Below are 22,399 nucleotides of genomic sequence, written 5' to 3'. Positions count from 1 at the left end.
TAAGCTAGGCGTATTCCAAATTTCAGCCAAATCGGTTCACTCATTGTGGCGTTAAGGAGGAACAAACATACAAACCACTGAAAATCAGCGTTGGGACATCTGGTAGAGTACCTCAGATGTTTGCCATAGAGGTTTGTATCTGAGGAATCTGGCGTCTTAACACAAACTGAGGGGCCTACCTGTTGGAGGTGTTGCACTGTTGTACTTAATGCTTTGAATAAACATTTTTCTTTTTTTCGCACTTCCAAACGAAGCTCAAAAGGGCTAGAACCCAGAGCCGTAAAGCCAGTTAAAAAACTTCCAGACGTAAGTAGTCTACACAATCAACAACCACTGTTGTTGCATCACTCATTAAATTCTTGAAAAGCCGGCAACGCATTGGCGGTTCGTCTGGTGATGCAAATGTTCATAGGCGGCGGATTTTTTTTGATTTTCCGGGATAAAAAGTATCCTATGTGATGTCCTTTTCCAGGGTACAAGGTAATAGTTGAGCCGTGAAACACGTAACAGACAAACAGACAGACACTCTTTCGCATAATATTAGTATGGATACCAAAAGGTTGATGTCTTATTCCATTTTCTCATACACTTGTCAAAGTAAATAGAAAAACCATGAGCATGGTAATTTATTTGCGCTTACTAAACTCAAAATAGAGTCATTTTCAACCTTATTTCTGAGAGTATAAGAACTGCCTGTTAAATCTGTAGTATCGAAGTCAATTTGTTTTTACTTAATTCTAAAAGACGTTTTATAAAAGAGCGCATTTTCCATTTCATGTAATTGTTGAAGGAGTATTACAGATTACGGTCGTAATATTGTGTAATATTGTGTAATATTGTGTAATTTTTATAAAAATGTCTTTCGCTAAATCTCTAATTTTATTTTTCACGATCGTTTTATTAATTCAGGTGAGCCTTAAGTGTTTTTATTTTTTGTTGTGGTAGGCTTCGTATATATATCTATAAATATATAAAAGGAAAATGTGACTGACTGACTGACTGATCTATCAACGCACAGTTCAAACTGCAGGACGGATCGGGCTGAACTTTAGCATGTAGATAGCTATTATGACGCAGGCATCCGCTGAGAAAGTATTTTTCAAAATTCAAGCACCAAGGGGGTGAAATAGGGGGTTCAAATTTGTGTAGTCCACGCGGACGAAGTAGCGAGCATAACCTAGTTTCAAATAAGTCTTTAAGATATTGAGTTTTGTCTATAATATAAAAATGAACTCATCGCAAATCTCGAGAACCGCTGAACCGATTTCACTAATTCTTTTTTTATAATATTCCTTGAAGTACGGAGATGGTTTTTACGGAGAGAAAAATTTAATTCAACCTCCCCCTCAATTTTCTAAACTCCACCCGAGCGAAGCCGGGGCGGTTCAGCTAGTTTCAGAATAAATATTTTTGGTCTCATTTTACAAAAACCTGGCCACTTGAGCGATGCCTTTTTTTGTGATCTGTCAACTATACCTACTATCAATTATTATATCAATGCGACTTGTTTTCCAGACTATCAGCTGCCACTGGTATGGAGGATACGGACGCGGGTTCGGTGGGTACGGTGGGTACGGTGGGTACGGCTATGGCTTCCCACGTCCTTTCATAGGGTACGGTGGCTTCGGGGGCTTCTATAGACCGCCCTTTTTCGGACGTCCGCCTTTCTTTGGTTGAATTCATATAAAACAGATTTTTCTCCATAGTGTAAATTTTTCAACCGCCTTAATAAATTGGACTTTATTCATCAGAACTTACAGGTTATCGAAAAATAAAATAAAATATTAAAATTGAAAAAACTGTATACACTATAGGTACCTACTTATTTTAAAAATAATTGTGATATTTATTTTTGTTAAATAATGCAACGTTTAGGTCTGTTTCTTTTCTTCCTAAGTTAAGAATGACTACCTACTGATTGTTACCCTTGTAACTCTATGTTATTATTATTACTACCCATAGAAAATTGAAAAGAGATCACTATAATATTATTATATTTGAAGTTACAACTTACCCCATAAAAAATCCCATATAAAAATAAATAACTGATTGTTTTTAAACGTTCACCTATAAAAATAATCATTTATAAGCTCTAAATCTTCTGGAATTTTCTATTCATATAATATTCTAATGTAAAAATATTATGGTCTTTAATATTGAACAATTAAATTTTGTATCCAGTTGTAATGGTTATCCCTTCGGTTAACTATTTATTATTTAAAATCGAGTAGGGTTGTGCCTCGTCGTGCGAATAAAAAGTAGAGTAATAAAAAACATTGCCGACATGATTTGTATAATATAACACATATATTAAATACACAAGTTAAGTTTCTTAGCATAAACAACTTTTTCATAATAATTTTTAAACTATGTAAACATTTTGAGTATCATCAACCGGAAACGATCTATTTTTTTCTAAAATATAAGCATTTTAGGCCATTTTTAGTAAAACTGTATAATTTTTAACCGGAAACAAATAAGATATCTCATATCTTTAACAGTGGTTACATATTTTTTTGGCAGAAAAATATCTTTTTTTTCGCTATACAACTTTAAGAAAATACTTAGACACCATACGCTTAACTATAGTTTTTTTAAGAAAAATGTGATATGCTTATATTTTTTCTATATAACTAGGAATATATTTAAAAAAAAGTTACATTTATAATGATATGTTTTACCTAGGCACCTAGATTAATCGAGTCACTTAACATTATCTTTTTTAGAATAATCTAAGCGAAAGGTTACTCTTATGTATTCTAAATGGTATTGTATTCTATAATTCAGTAAAACGACACTTTTACACATCAATTATTTTTTATAACTATTTTTTTATATAAATGCCTCAGCCAGCGATACTGATATGTTTAAGTTTCGATAATGAAGACTTTAATTAAGTTAACCTAGTTTTAATATTAAAGGTTAAACATGTTAAAATTTACTATAAGTAATAATAATAATAACACGGTGATTTAACATTCATAAGAATAGTTATAACATTTATTAGTTTAATAAGGTTATTTTTTTATACTAACAACTACTCACATTGTAATTTCAATAATAATTTTAATAAGTAATAAAATTTTTAAAAAAAAATCACGTCTCTCTACACTTTTTTGGATTTTTCTCAAAGCTTCTAAAATTCAAAATTAAAGGGCAAATCGGTGGCCGTATTTCAAAGCGTTTGAACTGGTTTTTTTATTTTTCAAAATCGTAAATTGAAAATACGATCGTTAATGTAAAAATTGAAAGTTTTTTTTAAACTTTTTCTATTAAAAATTGCATTTTTATGGAAAATAAATCTATAGTCATAGTTATGGAATATAAAAATATAGTATTTTGTGCTTTGTTAAGAGGTTTTTCGTAGATATAGGTAACTTTTTTTTAAATAATAGTAGAGTATTGCAATAAAATTCAATTCCTTGACAGAATTCCTTTCAATCGTTTTAAGTCAAAGGTCGTATTTTCAAATAATTTTCTGTATATTGAGGAAATACAATAATGACTTTTTATACTAATTATAATAGTTTGAAGAAAATAATTGCAGAATTATAATTCTGACATTTTCCATAATTTTATTATTGTATATCCTCAATTTATATTTAAACCGTTTATAAATAAAAAAAATACTTTTTAGTTTATTCTTGATGTATGAGCTTAATTTAGAAAAAAATATATAGGAGAAGCATAAATGCCTTTACTTAAATTTTTTTCTAATTAGTATAATTTTTCAGTTTGGATTTTTTAAATTCATAAACGATTTAAAATGCCGCATTTTACTTTGAGTAAAGTAAGACTTAAGAACAAATCTTGAAGGCATGAAGCAGGAATAAGGCAAGAATCAAGTTACAGACAAATCACAGTCTTACTTTACTCTCTGTAAAATTAAATAAAAAAATTAATCCCAGAGCAGACATGCGACTTACGATACAAAGTTACTTTTTTATTTTGACAAGTTTATAGTAGACCAGATAGGTTATAAATTATGAAGACTAGAACGTTCTAAACGTAAGTGAGTTTCGTTATTGGGTATATCCAATATGATCCAATCCAATCCAGATAATAATCCTTTTCACTTTTCCCACTCATTCAATGTTTTTCTTCCAAGCCATAAAATTTGTAGTTGAATATTTGTTTATATAATTTAATAGATCAATTACATAATCAAACAACAAAAATGTTATTTTTTGATATTATTGTCTATAAATGATTTTTCATTCTATTTTTTCAAGTTTGACACCTTTCAAAGTCAAAGTCCATTGGTATGGTTTCTATTGAAATAGTAACTGCCAAGTTTTTACAAGCTGTACTCCTTATAAGTAAGTAAGCCTTTCAATCCAGTTGTTGTTAACAATATCATAAGTAAGTTGTCCTCCAATTTTTTTTTAAAGAACTCAAAGTAAGTTGAAGACAGAAGTCGTTGTGTCGCTCGACTAAAAATCGCAAGTCTGCTCTAGCCATATTTTGTAGGAGGTTTAATGCATCCTATACACTCCGATCCTCTTCTCTCCGGCCGTGTGTTGGACGATTTCTCTGATCTGGTCTGTTGCGACGGGGCCGATGCAGACGAGCGGCTCTTTGAAGTAACCACAGCTCTGAAATTAAAGAACGTATTTAGTCTCATCAACCCACTAGATTACAACATGGGGTTATTCAAGGGGTGGACTAACAAATTCTGAGAGGCCGGCAACGCATTGGCGGTTCCTCTAGTGCTGCAAATAATGTTCATGGGCGGTTGTAATCAAAATTCAAAATTCATAAATTCAAATGATTTATTCAAAGTAGGTAACAAATTACTCTTTTTGATTGTCAGTTGTTGTATTCCCTTAGCATAAGTGCCCGCCTGCACGTTTGCTCGCTATTTTTATTTAAAAAAAACCCCATCGCTGCGTACTGGCCCACTACTGAGCACGGGTGCCCTCTCAGAATGAAAACAACTTGAGCCATAGTTCACGCTAAACGACCAAAATTTCGAATATTTAATTGAAATTTAATGTTCCGTCCTTTCTAGAAATATTTAAAAAAAGGATACAGATATTCAAAATTTAGTTAAGAGAAAAACATCATAATTTACCTCATATCAATCAAACCAAATTAAAAAAAAAAAACATGAAAAGGTATAATTAAAACAGAGATGATAGGCATTTTTATTAAAGAAGCTTATTCCCGCGACTTTATCCGCGTGGACTACACAAATTTCATACCCCTTGGTTGAATTTTCAAAAATCCTTTCGTAGCAGATGTCTACGTCATAACTGCTACGAGTATCTGTATGCCAAATTTCAGCCCGATCCGTCAAATCAAATCAAATCAAATCAAATTATTTATTGCTTATTTGGGTTAACAATGGTTCTTAGTCATACATTGTGGTAAGTACAGCCAAATACCTTATATACTAAGGCATGCAATATTATGTTAGAATGATTTTATGTAATTTTTAATTATTATTTTAAATTTGCTTATTTTACAAAAAAATATGTATATATATAAAACCTTGTCACAGTAATAAATTAAATAATACATAAATCAATCAGAACACTTAAAACCTCCTCAGAACAATGTCAATAGAAATACGTCCAGTAAATACACAGCTTTTCCTTTTATATATAGAAAAACAGTGCCTAATAAATCTAAATTCCTGAAAAACATGAGTAATTAAAATAGAGAATGATAGGCATGTTTAAATTTTTCCGAAACAATTTTCCCACGTAAAGGTAGCGTTTTCGTAATTTATTCACGAGGGATGAAAAAGCTTTCACGGCTGGTGGGTATACTTTGTGAGAAATTGAATAAAAGCGACGTTATCCAATAACTTAGGCGAGGTATGCTAGGGTTGGCTCTAACTGAGTATTTGCCTATCATTATCATCATCATCATGATCAACCCATCACCGGCTCACTACAAAGCACGGGTCTCCTCTCGGAGTGAGAAGGGTTTGGCCATAGTCTACCACATTGGCCATGTGTGGATTGCTAGATTTGCCTATATCAAAAATAAATTATTTCTCAGTAATTATTAAATAGAGTTTAAGTATTGTCTTCCAAAATACGTAAAATCCCTTTGTTTTTTAAGTGTAGTATAATAAGCATTTTAATTGATCGATTAAACTAAAACAGGGCGTCATTATGAGGTGACGTCACATACTGTTACTTCATAGAATCTCGCAACTAAAAATTACTTTTTAAATATAAATTCAAGTAAATATTTTTATAATTTTTATAGTGTTTTACCTACACTTCAAGGAAATTTCTAAATAATTTTAAATACATTACAAAAATTGCGGAACCGGCAGGATTCGAACCTGTGTCTCCTGGGATCGCGGTGACGCTCTGTCCGCTAAGCCACGGTTCGCTTGCTGCCAGTGATGAAATTTGTGATATGTATGTTCACTCAGTACTGAATCGACTGAAATATAGTAAAAAGCAAATATGTGATGTCTACTAGATGGCACTAACAGTCGCTTCAGTACTGAGTGAACATACATATCACTCATCACAGGCAGCAAGCGAACCGTGGCTTAACAGTCAGAGCGTCGGGCGCGATCCGAGGAGACGCAGATTCGAATTCTGCCGGTTCCGCAATTTTTGATTATGTACCTATTTAAAATTATTTAAGTAAATATTTGTTGGAAAAAAATACAAAGCCGTTAAGCGACAGCCCTAAGTATAAAAATAAGAAAAAGAGATCGTATATTAAGTATATAATATTCTGTATCAATTTCATTTTACATAATAGTACCTATTTTATGTATATTACAGAAAGATTGCCGGGTAATTGGATGTTGAGAATAAGCTGAGGAAAAGGTTTTTTTAGCATTTTAGGTACATACATATTCCATATCCAAAGTGACCCGATGACGCGCGCGGCGGCCGTTGACCTCTGCGCGCTTTAATATCGTCTAAGATGCGAACTTAGTACTTTTTTTTAAGGGAAAACGTCAGAGTCAGCTAGCGTGCTTGTAGCGTGCTTTGGTTACGAATAGTATGACCATGATTTGCTTATTTTAAGGTTAAAAAAATATTTCAAAAAAGGTACAAAATTGTGAATGGAAATGTGTTCTATTAACGATACAGAACCACCAAAAAAAATTTGTGCAAAACCAAAAAAATCTTCCTGTATATACACCAATATACATATCTCTATAATATACTACATAATTCTGTTTACATAGATAAATAATAGTTCTTCAAATTTTTTGTAGGTGTTTAAGGATTTCGCCTGACGTTTTTCAGCTGGGAGAGAATTCCAGAGCTTGACACAGTTAGTGGTGAAAGAGTTTTATCATAGTATACCGTGCGGCTGTGTGGAGTCATAAGCTGATTGTCGGTTATTAGTATGTTATTTATTATGCTAGATTATTAAAATTTAAAAAAATTAGGTTCCTACCTTCCTAGGCTTTTGGCGGTGCCTGCGTTGCATGATGCAGCATAGTCCTCGGGTGATGTCACACTCACTAGACGCCGTGCAGTCATCATTGTATTGCTTATGTCCGATGGTGGGTGGGCGGCAAACATGCATCTCCCCTAAGAAAAAAAAAATGTTGTCCGTGAACCGTGGACCGTGGAAATGAGGTGGACAAAATTTGCCCCAGGCTGAACAAATATAAAGGTACTATAATAAATTTAGATAAAATCCATACTTAATATTATAAATGAGAAAGTGTGTCTGTCTGTCCGTCTGTCTGCCTGTCTTTCTGCTAGCCTTTCACGGCGTATCCGTTCAACCGATTTTGACAAAATTTGGTATAGGGATAGCTTGCATCCCGGGGAAGGACATAGGCTATTTTTTATCCTGGAAAATCAAAGAGTTCCCACGGGATTTTTAAAAACCTAAATCCACGCGAACGAAGTCGCGGGCATTATCTAGTATACAATAAATTTTGAATAACTATTTACATTCAAAAGCAGTCGCTGAAAATAATTGAAAAAAATAAGAATTTAAATCGATTTTGTCTAAGATTTTCCCTTTTTTTACTTCACGGCCCTGGATGGAAGTCTTTTTATGCCTGTCAACTTAAAACTTTTTTTTTTTAAATATGAGCCATGTTGAATGACTAATATTCCCCTTTCCTCTCCAACTAAGCGTCAGGCTTGTGCTAGGATAGGTACGACAATAGTGCAACGGGCGGGGTTTGAACCGTCGACCTTTCGGTTTTCAGTCCACTCCTTTATCAGTTGAGCTATTGAGGCTCTATCAAGCCGACAATGTCACGACTGCAAAATAGCATGCAACTTTTTTTTCTTAAAATAGAAGATGTTTACTATTAAATGGCACACATATCATCTCTGTACATTCTGGGGCACACGCCCATACAATTTCATCTCCTTTTTGAAAACCTGTGCCCTTGATGCGTCCGTCAACACGGACGGCACACGGTGAAGCATAAACTGTTTCATATAAAATGTTCATGATGTATTGAATCCGCGCCTCGTCCGCGCCTCGTACGTGGCACGCTCGCGCCCGCCACATGTTAGCATAAATCATCCCTTTACTCCTGCCACGAGTAAAGGGATGATTACGACAAATATAAAAAAAACATTTTTAGGGTTCCGTACATGAAAAGGAAAAAAAGTACCCTTATAGGATCACTTTGATGTCTGTATGCCTATATACGACGGATAACAAAGTGAACCTAACACAATACAAATACAAATCAATAGACGTCCACTGCTGGACATAGGTCTCTTGTAGGGACTTCCACACGCTACGGTCTTGCGCCGCCGCCATCCAGCGACTCCCTGCGACTCATCTGATGTCGTCCGTCCACCTAGTGGGGGGGGGGGGCTTCCAACGCTGCGTCTTCCGGTGCGTGGTTGCCATTCCAGCACCTTGGGACCCCAACGTCTATCGGTTGTACGAACTATGTGCCCTGCCCATTGCCACTTCAGCTTCGCAACCCGCTGAGCTATGTCGGTTACTCCAGTTCTTCTACGGATCTCCTCATTTCTGTTTTGATCACGTAGAGGTACGAAAGCCTAAAAATAGTTGTTGTCTCACCTGGAACCACCTCCTCGCAGACCAGTCCAGCATCACACTGGTTCTCCCTGTTGCACATTTCCCCCATCTTGCGGCCAGTGAAGGCGGGGAGGCAGCGCCCTCCGTCTTCTACGTAAGAAAAACTTTCACTTTATATTATCTCTATCTACACTAATTATAATACCGCGATTAATAGCCTCATCTGGTGACAGAAGGGCTGGCTCATTTTTTGCGCAACGGATCAGCCTGGCTGTCCAGCGCGGAAATGCAGCCAGTATTCTTGGCACCATTCCACGCGGTCATGATTTATATAGTAATTAGATAAGGCTAGCTTTAAGTTTTATTGTAATATTAAAATAATAATATAATCCTAATCCTAATATCCTAATCCATACTTAATACCTATTATATATGCGAAAGTGTGTCTGTCTGTCTGTCCGTCTGTCTGTCTGTCTGCTCGGTCTGTCTTCGGCTGTGAAAGGTCACGGCCCATCCGTTCAACCGATTTTGACGAAACTTGGTATTGCATCCCGGGGAAGGACATAGGCTACTTTTTATCCCGAAAAATCAAAGGGTTCCCACGGGATTTTTAAAAACCTAATTTCAAGCGGATGAAGTCGCGGGCATCAACTAGTACTTAATATTATAAATGCGAAAGTGTGTCTGTCTGTCTGCTAGCTTTTCCCGGCCCAACAGTTCTCGTGGGATTTAAAAAAAAACTTAAGTCCACGCGATCGAAGTCGCGGGCATCAGTTAGTAATATTATAATTGTGAAAGTGTTGATGTTTGGATGTTTGTTACTCAATCACGCAAAAACTACAGAACGGATTTGGCTGAAATTTATAATGGAGATAGATTATACCCTGGATTAACACATAGGCTACTTTTTATCCCAGGAAATCAAAGAGTTCCCACGGGATTTTTAAAAACAAATCCACGCGTATGAAATCGCGGCATTAGCTCTAGTATTATTATAATAACTAGCTGATAACAATCAGGACTTTGAATTTTATATAATATGTAGATTTCAGCTGTTAGTTTAATTCCAGCATTAATATGTTCACCATTATGTATTATATCGGTGCCTAAATCGATTACATAGTAATCTTTCTCGTCAACAGATTTTGCAGATGCACTTATCAGCAAAATAACACTTGATAAAATATTAATAATTGCCATCACTGCACATTTATAATTTAATTTGATGAATACACAATTTGTTATTTAATATTTGACTGTCTTGTCTACAGAAACGTTGAAATCGCTTGCTCGCTAAAATTCTGAACTATAACTAAGTCATTTCAAAAACTGCATAAGTCCAATTTTTCAAAAAAATACTTTTTAGGGTTCCGTACCTTAAAAAGAAAAACGGAACCCTTATAGTATCACTTTGTTGTCTGTCTGTCGGTCTGTCAAGAAACCTACAAGGTACTTCCCGTTGACCTGGAATCATGAAATTTGGCAGGTAGGTAGGTCTTATAGGGGAAAAATCTGAAACCCGTGAATTTGTGGTTACAACACATAAAAAAAATTAAATTGTGATCATGAACTAATAATTAGTATTTTCAATTTTCAAAGTAAGATAACTATATCAAGTGGGATATAATATGAAAGGGCTTCATCTGTGAATTCTAAAACAGATTTTTATTTATTTTTATGCATCATAGTTTTCGAATTATCGTGCAAAATGACGAAAAAATACGACTGTAGTACGGAGCCTTCTTGGTGCGAGCCTGACTCGCACTTGGCCAGTTTTTTCACTTCACATACTCGTAACTTTACTGCACACAAAACATGAAATAAACAAGACAAAAACAAAGAAACTTAAATCCAAAAACAAGTAGTTTTTAAGCTGTAACCAAAACCGTGCCGTGTAGAAACCAAAAGCCATACCATATCCCTTCCAGATTAACCAGCCTCCATCTTAGACTGCATCATCACTAATCTTGTACCTATATCAAATATTTAAAAAGAGCAACCGCCGAGTTTCTTGCTGGTTCTTCTCGGTAGGAAAGGCATTCCGAACCAGTGGTAGATGCATCCGACTATTCGGAAGTACTTGTAAAAGTTTATTTGAATTTTTTTTTTTTTTTTTTAATACTTAGGTACCACCAGGTGAGATTGCGGTCAAGGGCTAACTTGTATCTGAATAAAAAAACCTATAAGAGCGCAGCCTGACTCGCACTTGGCCCGGTTTTTTATTGATTTCCGAAAAATTCCAATTGAGTGACTTATGCGTTTTTTGAAATGACCGATTGAAGTCAATTTGTTATTATCTATTCAAGTCGCAGGTTATCATGGGTTAGTCACAATAACTTAGATACAATATTAAGTATGCTAAGTAGTATATATAGGTCAAGTACTTAGTTATTTACTGACAATAAAACTTGCAGAAGTTTCCTCCGGCAAGTCAAATCAAATCAAATCATAAATTTTATTGCCGTTAAGTTGTTGAGTGCTGACATAAATTATATAAGGAACACAGAAAAATATTAATAATACAGATAAAGAACAAATATCAACAATTAAATAGACCTGGTATACCTACATATTGTAGCCCTCAGACACAGAGGAAAATTCCGTTTTTCCTCTGTGCCTCAGATAAGGTCTCACCCAAAGGTGTTTGAATGGTGAAAAATTGTTTACTCAACAAAATTATAAGTAACTAGCTCATGCTCGCGACTTCGTCCGCGTGGACTACACTAATTTCAAACCTCTTTTTCACCCCCCTAAGGGTTGAATTTTCAAAAATCCTTGCTTAGCGGATGCTTACGTCACAATAGCTATCTGCATGCCAAATTTCAGCCAGATCCGTCCAGTAGTTTGAGCTGTGCGTTGATAGATCAGTCAGTCAGTCAGTCAGTCACCTTTTCCTTTTATATATTTAGACTATCTGATCCCCGCGGCTTCGCCCACGTGTATATAATATAGCCTATGTCACTCAGGAATAATGTAGTTTACTATTGGTGAAAAAATTTTCAAAATCGGTTCTGTAGTTACAGAGATTACCCCCTACAAACAAACTTAACGACATTACCTCTTTATAATATTAGTATAGATCATGTAATCGTAATTTCCTCACCATGAAATTCACCATGAGTTTGCTTCGTAGTTTAATTAAGGTTAATGGTCAAAGATTCAAAATGGCGCACCTTTATTTGTGCTACTCGAATTACAAGGTTTTGTGCGGCCTTTATGAGGGCTTGAAAGTGATCACAAAATCTTGTTGTTTGCGCCCTTATTGTGACTGTATTTATTATAGTATGATAGTTGTATAAATAAAATGATAATAAAATGATTATACTAACATAGTTTTTAAGAATTGTCTATACTAACAAAATATGGCTCTGGTTGCCTTAATAAAGAATTTATTTATTTATTTATTATTATTATTATTATTACTAGCTTATGCCCGCGACTTCGTCCGCGTGGACTACACAAATTTCGAACCTCTATTTCACCCCTTTAGGGGTTGAATTTTCAAAAATCCTTTCTTAGCGGATGCCTACGTCATAATAGCTAGCTGCATGCCAAATTTCAGCTCGATCCGTCCAGTAGTTTGAGCTGTGCGTTGATAGATCAGTCAGTCAGTCAGTCAGTCAGTCAGTCACCTTTTCCTTTTATATATTTAGATTTATTAGGGTACCGTACCTAGCTTATACCCTGAATTCACACATAGGCTAAATTTTATTCCGGAAGAAGTTCTTACGGGATTTTTAAAACATACATAGTGGATGAAATTGGATTTCCATATGTAAAAAGTACTCTGTGAATTGGATCAACCCATCACCGGCTCACTACAGAGCACGGGTCTCCTCTCAGAGTGAGAAGGGTTTTGGCCATAGTCTTTCACGCTGGCCATGTGCTGGTTGGCAGACTTCACACTTCTTTGGGAACTTTTTGGAGAACTCTCAGGGTTTCCTCACGATGTTTGTGACATTTAATTACTTAAAACGCACATAACTCCGAAAAGTTAGAGGCGATTAGAAGTCGGACGTCCTAACCACTAGGCTATCACAGCTTTATAGTAAGCTATAAATAAGCTACATTTTTGCGTGCTTTCCCAAAGGTTATGTTCTTAACAAGAAATGCCAAGGCAACAGGATTAGCATAATTTCTTCATTCTAAGCATTTTTATTTTTCAATCACAAACTATTATACATTCTGCTGACGTCAAGTTTACATTCTTTATTTTTATTTCTTAGTATTACAAATGCTTAAGGGTATGTCCGCACTGCGAAAATTCACCGCGCGATTTTTCTCGCAGAAATCCCTGACATGGAAATCATCTAAATATATAAAAGGAAAAGGTGACTGACTGACTGACTGACTGATCTATCAACGCACAGCTCAAACTACTGGACGGATCGGGCTGAAATTTGGCATGCAGATAGCTATTATGACGTAGGCATCCCCTAAGAAAGGATTTTGGGAAATTCAAACCCTAAAGAGGGAAATAGGGGTCTGAAATTTGTGTAGTCCACGCGGACGAAGTCGCGAGCATAAGCTAGTCTAAATATATAAAATGAAAAGGTGACTGACTGACTGACTGATCTATCAACGCACACCTAAAACTACTGGACGGATCGAGCTGAAATTTGGCATGCAGATAGCTATTATGACGTAGGCATCCGCTAAGAAAGGATTTTTGAAAATTCAACTCCTAAGGGGGTGAAATAGGGGTTTGAAATTTGTGTAGTCCACGCGGACGAAGTCGCGAGCATAAGCTAGTTATAATATGAAGTAGTTTGTGCGTATTATTTTCGTTAGTGCGTGATGTTCCATACAATTTCCATATTAGAAACAAAGAAAGAAATAAAGAAAATGAATTTATTTGTTATTGGTGTTACAGATGAAAACAAAGCATACTTAATGTAGTTAAAGTTTTCATCTGTGACACCACCCCAAATAGGTGTAGTGTAAGTACACTACACATCTCAGTATAATGTTTTGCATCATATTCGTTAACACGCATAAAATGCAGGACGCTGAATTTCAGCTGTGACCCGGATATTAGGTATCATGTCACAAAATTCGGCGGATAAAATCGCGCGGTAAAAATTCGCAGTGCGGGCATACCCTTAGTTAACTTAGCTCAGATCTCAGAATTAGCATAATTTCTCCATAAAAAGCATTTATATTATTTAATCGTATTATATAATACTTATTGGTATTAGGGTACATACTTTTGACATCAAGTTTAGATTATTTTTATTTCTATTATTTTAAAATAAGCGTGGTAGCAACCGCCGTTGCTGATACAGGGTGTGCGCTGAAAGAGTGGGTGTCATCTGCACCCTATATGCGGTTTCCTCCCTATCACTCTGTATAATACATACGGGTTTCTAAACACATGAGTCAGTGGCAGCAGTAACCGTTGCTGATACAGGGTGCCCTGAAACAGTGGGTGTCATCTGCACCTTCTATACAGTTGCCTCGCTACACTTTGTACATACATACCTGTCTCTAAGCATATCAGCCCGCAGCAGCAATAACCGTTGCCGATACAGGATGCGCTGAAACAGTGGGTGTCATCTGCACCCTATATGCGATTGTCTTACTACATTGCAGTCTGTAAATACATACCTGTCTCCAAGCACATCAGTCCGCGGCAGCAGTCACCGTTGCTGATACAGGGTGCGCTGAAGCAGTGGGTGTCATCTGCACCCTATATGCGATTGTCTTACTACATTGCAGTCTGTAAATACATACCTGTCTCCAAGCACATCAGTCCGCGGCAGCAGTCACCGTTGCTGATACAGGGTGCGCTGAAACAGTGGGTGTCATCTGCACCCTATATGCGATTGTCTTACTACATTGCAGTCTGTAAATACATACCTGTCTCCAAGCACATCAGTCCGCGGCAGCAGTCACCGTTGCTGATACAGGGTGCGCTGAAACAGTGGGTGTCATCTGCACCCTATATGCGATTGTCTTACTACATTGCAGTCTGTAAATACATACCTGTCTCCAAGCACATCAGTCTGCGGCAGCAGTCACCGTTGCTGATACAGGGTGCGCTGAAACAGTGGGTGTCATCTGCGTCCTCTATACGGTTGCCTTCTAGTGCCTCGGCGGCATAGATTTCTTCAGGTTCAACCTGGTAACAAGGACTTATATATTATTTATGCCTGAAATTAATCTAATTATTTATCTATCTGTAATCCTTCGATAAGTTACTTACCAACGTTATTTGTTAAAAAAACGGCCAAGTGCGAGTCAGACTCGCGCACCGAGGGTTCCGTACTACAGTCGTATTTTTTCTACATTTTGCACGACAAATCAAAAACTGTTATGCATAAAAAGAAATAAAAATCTATTTTAAAATGTACAGGTAAAGCCCTTTCATAATATGATATCCCACTTGGTAAATTAATACATATTATGTTGAAATTTAAAATTATTTGTTCATGAACACAATATTTTAATGTTTTTTGTGATGAAACCACAAATTCACGGTGTTATAAGACTTACCTGCCTGACAAATTTCATGATTCTAGGTCAACTGGAAGTACCCTATAGGTTTCTTGACAGACAGACGGACAGACAACAAAGTGATCCAATACGGGTTCCTTTTTTCCTTTTGATGTACGGAACCCTAAAAATACCACACAATTCTGTAGATTTTCTTATGGGAGGTACTAAAAGTGCCGCGTCGCTAAATATAAACTAAAGGCACCTAAAGGTTCAATTTTCAAGTGATCTTCAACAATCCATTGGACGCCACTTCCCCCAGAAGGTCACACTTACGGTTCGTTTGACTTGTGCGGTGACCTTTGACGTCAAACGATCGAGCGGCCCTAAAATAGTCATAATAGCTATTCTGCATGTCAAATTTCAGCCCTATCCGTCCAGTACTTTGAGCTGTGCGTTATAGATCCGTCAGTTAGTCATTCAGTCAGTCAATCAATCAGTCAGACAACTTTTCCTTTTACATATTTGCTATTTCACCTATCCGTCCAGTACTTTGAGCTGTGCGTTATAGATCCGTCAGTTAGTCATTCAGTCAGTCAATCACTCAGTAAGACAACTGTTCCTTTTACATATTTGCTATTTCACCTATCCGTCCAGTACTTTGAGCTGTGCGTTATAGATCCGTCAGTTAGTCATTCAGTCAGTCAATCACTCAGTAAGACAACTGTTCCTTTTACATATTTGCTATTTCACCTAGGGTAAACAGTGCTATGGTGCATGTATGATATGCACACAAGTCATGTTGAAGAATGTTTATTGCAATACTTCAATTAGGGTAAGCAGTGCTTTTATGCTTCTATGATCTGCACGCCACAGGGGCCGTTATGTAGACCTACCAACGTTAAACGTCGACCTTTGACGTCAAACGATCGAGCGGCCCTAAAATAATATTTGTTTTTGTTTCAAAAAGGACTGACAATTGCCGGAAAATCTATACTCAATTATACTAATTATATTAACGCGAAAGTGTGTTTGTATGTTTGTTCTTCCTTCACGCCCTAACTAATCAACCAATCGACTTGATTTTTGGCATAGAGATAGTTGAAATTACGGATATATGGGCTACTTTTTATCCCGGAAAATAAATTCCCGGGATTTTAAAAAACCTAAATCCACACGGACGAAGTAAAATACAAAAAGGATCGTCATGGTCACCCCATCGCTTGTTGCAAGACCCTGGGGAGTCAAATAAACAAAGGGGTCAAATAAATCCCTACAAGAGACCCCTATGTATGTCCATTGTCCAACAGTAAACGTATATCAGTTGATGATGATAAAGTGTGCAGATTTTTACGATTCCCCGTGGTCCGGTAATAAAACGGAGAGTAGGAAACTAGGTCAAGTAGCCATCTTACCTGTCCATAGGCGTAGTGGCGATAAGGGGATCGCCCATAGCCCATGTTGGCGAGCATGTCGGAGCTGAAGCGGTTGAACAGCCCGCCCCACGCGTGGGCGGACCCCAGGCACACGATGAACAGTAATGCGCTGGCGGCCATGGTGGTATCTTACCTGTCCATAAGCGTAGTGGCGATAAGGGGATCGCCCGTAGCCCATGTTGGCGAGCATGTCGGAGCTGAAGCGGTTGAACAGCCCGCCCCACGCGTGGGCGGACTGGGCACACGATGAACAGTAATGCGCTGGCAGCCATGGTGGTATCTTACCTGTCCATAGGCGTAGTGGCGATAAGGGGATCGCCCGTAGCCCATGTTGGCGAGCATGTCGGAGCTGAAGCGGTTGAACAGCCCGCCCCACGCGTGGGCGGACCCCAGGCACACGATGAACAGTAATGCGCTGGCGGCCATGGTGGTGCTGGGGAAATATATCACTTTTAATATATGCGAAAAAAAAAAGATATTTGAAAAGAATTCAGGGTAGTAGCTACATAATTTTTACAGGTATCTACTAGACTATCATCATCATTATCAACCGACAGCTGGACAGGTTTCTTGTAGGGATTTCCACAGTCCACACGCGACGCGACGTTGTGGCGCTGCGCCATCTAGCGGCTCAGACTGGTGCGCCGAGGGTTCCTTACTCGGGAATTTTTTTCGACATTTTGCACGATAAATCAAAAACTATGATTCATAAAAATAAGTAGAAATCTGTTTTAGAATCCACAGGTGAAGCCCTATTATATGATACCCCACTTGATATAGTTATTTTACTTTGAGAATTGGAAATACTAATTATTAGTTCATGACAACAATTTAATTTTTTTTATTTAATGTAATAACAAATTCACGGTTTTCACATTTTTCCCTGAATGTCTGCTATAAGTCCTATCTACCTGCCAAATTTCATGATTCTAGGTCAACGGGAAGTACCCTATAGGTTTTCTTGACAGACACGACAGACAGACGGACATACGGACAGATAGACAGACAACGAAGTGATCCTATAAGGGTTCCGTTTTTCCTTTTGAGGTACGGAACCCTAAACATAATAAAAATAATAATTCCTTTCCTAATAATTCTCTTTGAATTTTAGCTTTTCTTGAAAACAGATAAGTAATTACAGAAAAACTTAATGTTTACATGATAAAGTTCTGATGGCAAAAGTATAGTCATTAGAAGAAACCAACAGATTTCGTCTTGAATTCTGTCAAAAAGACGAAATTAATCAGAGAAACAAAAGTTCAGAAAAACTAATTGTGAAGCCAAATTAATCTTTTTAGGTAATTTGCCAGAACTTTTTGTTTAAAGTTTGTTAGGGTTCCGTATGTTCAGATGAAAAATCGAAACCCTTATTCACATAGGTAACGAATCGAAGTATAACATAACTGAAATATAGATGAGTATTTATTTTATTTTTAGGCAACATAATTATATAAAATTTTGTATTGAAAAGATTTTAATAAATTACCTATATTTAGTATAATCTTTCAAACTTTAACTACAAGCATATAAGATTTTATGATGAAAATTCGAAAATTGTTAACAACTTTAATATTTTTTTACAAGCTATTTAAAATTTAATTTATCGCGTTCAATTTATGTTTTACAAAAGTTAAGTTAGGTACCTACTGAGTAAATTTTCCAGGAAAAGTGTAATTAATCATTTTTGCTCACGAAAAACTTTAGGCGCTCGAAAAGTTTAAATACGCTGAAATGAAACATATTTCTAAGGGTTGTGAAAAATTCATGAAAATTTCTTTATCAGGGACTCCGATTATGATTTGATTCCATCGACAGGGCTTCACTTAAGGAAAGGGTAACCCTAATATAGTGGAATTTTTGGGTTCCGTAGGCGTACCATCCTAAGCCTCCGCTGTCCGACGTCCGTCCGTCCATCCGTCCGTCCGTCTGTCTGTCAGCGGGCTGTATCTCGTGAATCATGTTAGGTAGAGTGTTGATAATATAAATTAATAGTAATGGATGCCACAAATTAAAAAAAAGTGTTATTTCTTGTACGATGGTACGGAACCCTTTGTGTGTGAGTCCAACTCCAATTTGGCCAGATTCTGAATTTATTTTCTTTTTTGGCAAAAACTTAAAAATATTTTTTGTTAATTTTTTTTTTGCGCTGACCTACCTAACTTTTAGTTAGGTAAAGGATGGAAAAATTGTTTTCAATCAAAAATTTAATCACTGTTTCAGAACTTCATACAAAATATTAAAAAAGGTTCACTCCAACAGATTAATTGGGTAGCCAAGCCTACATAAATGAAAGCTCTCAAAAAGCAATTAAGTTATTTGAAGCAATTTTCGAAATGAAAATTGTATTTTTTAGGCACGGGTTGCGTGTTTCAATCCGACACACTTAATTTTTATGCTAAATGTTTCTTTTATAATCGAATACCTATTGTGTTTGTGTATGAAAATTGGATCTGTTTTCTTTTATTATAAAAACCGGCCAAGTGCGAGTCAGGCTCGTGCAACGAGGGTTCCGTACTACAGTCGTATTTTTTCGACATAAAAATAAATAAAAACCTGTTTTAGAATGCACAGGTGAAAACCTTTCATATGATACCCCACTTGATATTGTTATCTTACTTCAAAAAATTGAAAATACTAATTATTCGTTTATGCCAACAATTTAATTTTTTTGTCTGATGTAACAAAAAATTCACGGTTTTCAGATTTTTCCCCGAATATCTGCTTTGAGACCTACCTACCTGCAAAATTTCATGATTCTAGGTCAACGGGAAGTACCCTGTAGGTTTCTTGACAGACCGACAGACAGACAGACAGACAACAAAGTGATCCTATAAGAATTCTTCCTTTTGAGGTACGGAACCCTAAAATTTGAAAAATATTTGTCGTTTACGCCTTGTGACGTCATTAATCGCTTTTGGTACAGCGTGACGTTAATAATCATCTGGTGACAGAAGGGCTGGCTCATTTTTTGCGCAACGGATCAGCCTGGCTGTCCAGCGCGGAAATGCAGCCAGTATTCTTGGCACCATTCCACGCGGTCATGATTTATATAGTAATTAGATAAGGCTAGCTTTAAGTTTTATTGTAATAATAAAATAAAAAAAATTATCTAATTATTTTAAAAATAAATAAATATCACGATTTTTTTTAAATTATTACAATAGTCCGCGTGGATTACACAAATTTCAAACCCGTACACCTGTACCCGTCCACTTTTGCGATAAAGCCCCGGCAAAAATAAAGATTAAAAAAAAACTGGTGCGTAAGTGAAAAGCAAAAAACAAGCTTTGTATTCTATGAAATAGAAATTGATAAGATCATAAACATAAATGTTAGAAAATGAATATGTGAAGGCGGTCTGTATTCACTTAAAAATCTCAATAAGTATTATTTAAAAGGAGCTGATTGATAAATCAACGTACTTATAGTGAAAACTTAAGTCCAAAAAGTCAAAAATTTGCTTATTATATTCCCTCTTTAACCGACCTAAGAAAGAATGTTCAGAAATGCACACGAGCAAAACCGGGGCGAGATGTCTAGTTAAAAAAATAGCTGGAGTGGATTAAAAATAGAATAAACATGAACTATTCCTTACCTGTTACACGTCTGGTCTCCTGGACGGCCGGGGTTCGACTGGCTCTCATCAGATCTATAACCAGGATATCCATTGCGCATGGGTGGGTAGGTAGTGTTTATATTGCAAGAGATGTTTGGAGATGGGCGTCATTGCTACTTTTAAAACATTTTCATTTCAATGAATTTTTCTTCACAGTGGTTTCGCAGGCGAAAACCTCAAAAGGTACCTCAAAAGAAAAAGGAACCCTTATATAGGATCAATTTGTTGTCTATCTGTCTGTCTGTCCGTCTGTCCGGCGTGTCTGTCAAGAAAACTTAAGGGTACTTCCCGTTGACATAGAATCATGAAATTTGGTAGGTAAAGGAATTATAGCAGTAGCACATAGTTTAAAAAAAAAAAAAATTCAAGTGAGTTTTTACATGTTACCTGCGCAGTCCCCCCCCCCCCCCCCCCCCCGTCATTCGTCGTCGTCATTTTGTCGTAGGTAGCTGTTATACTTAATTAAGCTTTTCGTTGGCTTTTCGCCCTTAAATTGAAATTGATGTGAAGAGTGTTCACGCTCACACGCTCTTTAGCGTTAGACTTAGGCAGATTATCATGCGCGTGTGAAAATAAAAATAAAGTGGTATTTAATTAATGTAATAATTTTCATATTTTGCTCCGTGATTTTTCACAGGCTACTTAAAGTATCTAAGGTAGCATATTATACTATGAAAAAGCTTATCATATGATTTTTCACATGCAACCTGCGCAATATTCCACCTGTAGTAGGTGCTAGGTAGTCTTTATATTGGCAGCCAGAGGGGTGCCTAGTGACGTCATTCGTACATCGCGTGGGCTTGCGATTTTCAGCTCGTCATTTTGTCGCAGGTAGCTCATAGCTGTCATACTTGATTTAGCTTTTCGCCCTAAAATTGAGAACCCGTGCTCAGTACTGTGGACTGGCGATGGGTTGATCGTGATGATGATGAAGTATGCAGTGGTGCAATTGTTCTCGCTCGCACACTCTATAGCGTCTTAGATTGAGTGAAGACCATGCGCACGCGAATTTTAAAAATGATGCGAAATAAATGTAATAAGAGATTTTTTTAAGTTTAATATTCTTTATTGTACACCAAAAAGAAAAGACACAAAAAGAAACATGTAAAAGAAGAACATACAATTAGCGGCCTTGTCGCCGTGAAGCGATCTCTACCAGGCAACTAGGTTGAAGAGGATTTAAAGGCTAGTGAAACTGGGTTTAAGGTGTACGTAAGTTGTTAGGGAACATAAAGATATTTTCTAAATAATTTTATCCCAGGAGACGCGGGTTCGATTCCTGCCGGTTCGCAATTTTTGATGTGTATTTAAAATTATTTAGAAAATTTCCTTCAAGTGTAGGTGAAACACTATAAAAAATTATAAAAAACATAAAGATAATAATTATAATATAAGTAATAATAGAGAGAAATATAAGAGATTAGTGATTTTTCACAGGCTACTTTAAGTAAAGTAGCATATAGTATGAAAAAGCTTATCATATGATTTTTCACATGCTACCTGCGCAGTGGTCCACCTCTAGTCGGTGCTAGGTAGTGTTTATATTGGCAGCCAGGGGGTGCCTAGTGACGTCATTCGTATATCGCGTGGGCTTGCGATTTTAAGCTCGTCATTTTGTCGTAGGTAGCTGTCATACTTGATTAAGCTTTTCGCCCTAAGTTGAATTTGAAGTGACATAAATGCTACCCTACTGAAATTGCACACGTTTTCGCCAAATATCGGCGATTACGCACTTATTGTTTTGTACATAATATGACATAATATGACATAATATGTCGTAGATAATCGCAGGAATTCTGACGGATAGAACTCTGATGACGGAAGTGCAGTGTTTAAAAATGCTACAAAAAGTCTTTACAAACTCAACCCCACTCTAAACGCGCCTTTACCCACCCTCTATACAAACACGTAGGAAACAATTTCCTGGAGTTATAATATTTAATATCAGTGTAAACTG

General features: G+C 36.5%; 1 protein-coding gene and 1 long non-coding RNA gene across 3 annotated transcripts; one reads left to right on the top strand and one right to left on the bottom strand.

Annotated features, from left to right (window-relative positions):
• Positions 1 to 776: 776 nt before the first annotated feature.
• Positions 777 to 2,595, top strand: LOC138404314 (uncharacterized). Its single transcript, XR_011238315.1, has 2 exons — positions 777 to 909; positions 1,516 to 2,595. It is a non-coding gene; the product is annotated as an uncharacterized lncRNA (long non-coding RNA).
• On the bottom strand, positions 2,277 to 20,542 carry spab (space blanket). Of its 2 annotated transcripts, XM_034982673.2 has the most exons (6): positions 20,422 to 20,542; positions 17,112 to 17,259; positions 14,941 to 15,076; positions 8,998 to 9,105; positions 7,387 to 7,523; positions 2,277 to 4,595 (listed from the first exon to the last, which is right to left on the bottom strand). In XM_034982673.2, exons 1-6 carry the CDS (start codon positions 20,499 to 20,501, stop codon positions 4,476 to 4,478), a joined length of 729 nt encoding a protein of 242 aa, XP_034838564.2. In that variant the 5' UTR covers positions 20,502 to 20,542; the 3' UTR covers positions 2,277 to 4,475. The 2 variants fall into 2 exon arrangements, with proteins under 2 accessions (XP_034838564.2, XP_069364098.1); XM_069507997.1 differs by lacking the exons at positions 17,112 to 17,259; positions 20,422 to 20,542 and adding an exon at positions 16,806 to 16,952.
• Between the last annotated feature and the right edge of the window lie 1,857 nt (positions 20,543 to 22,399).

This window comes from Maniola hyperantus, chromosome 27, assembly GCF_902806685.2.
Source record: "Maniola hyperantus chromosome 27, iAphHyp1.2, whole genome shotgun sequence".
NCBI lineage: Eukaryota > Metazoa > Arthropoda > Insecta > Lepidoptera > Nymphalidae > Maniola > Maniola hyperantus.
Note: the sequence above shows the minus strand (reverse complement) of the source record. Positions and strands in the feature narration are given on the sequence as shown.

What these genes read in the sequence shown, in the direction of transcription:
- spab (XM_034982673.2), bottom strand. Translation starts at nt 20,501, where the DNA reads ATGCGCAATGGATATCCTGGTTATAGATCTGATGAGAGCCAGTCGAAC. An exon ending in GGAGACCAGACGTGTAACAG is followed by an intron (nt 17,260 to 20,421) that starts GTAAGGAATAGT and finishes ATATTTCCCCAG; the next exon opens with CACCACCATGGCCGCCAGCG. An exon ending in CTGCGAGGAGGTGGTTCCAG is followed by an intron (nt 7,524 to 8,997) that starts GTGAGACAACAA and finishes TTTTTTTCTTAG; the next exon opens with GGGAGATGCATGTTTGCCGC.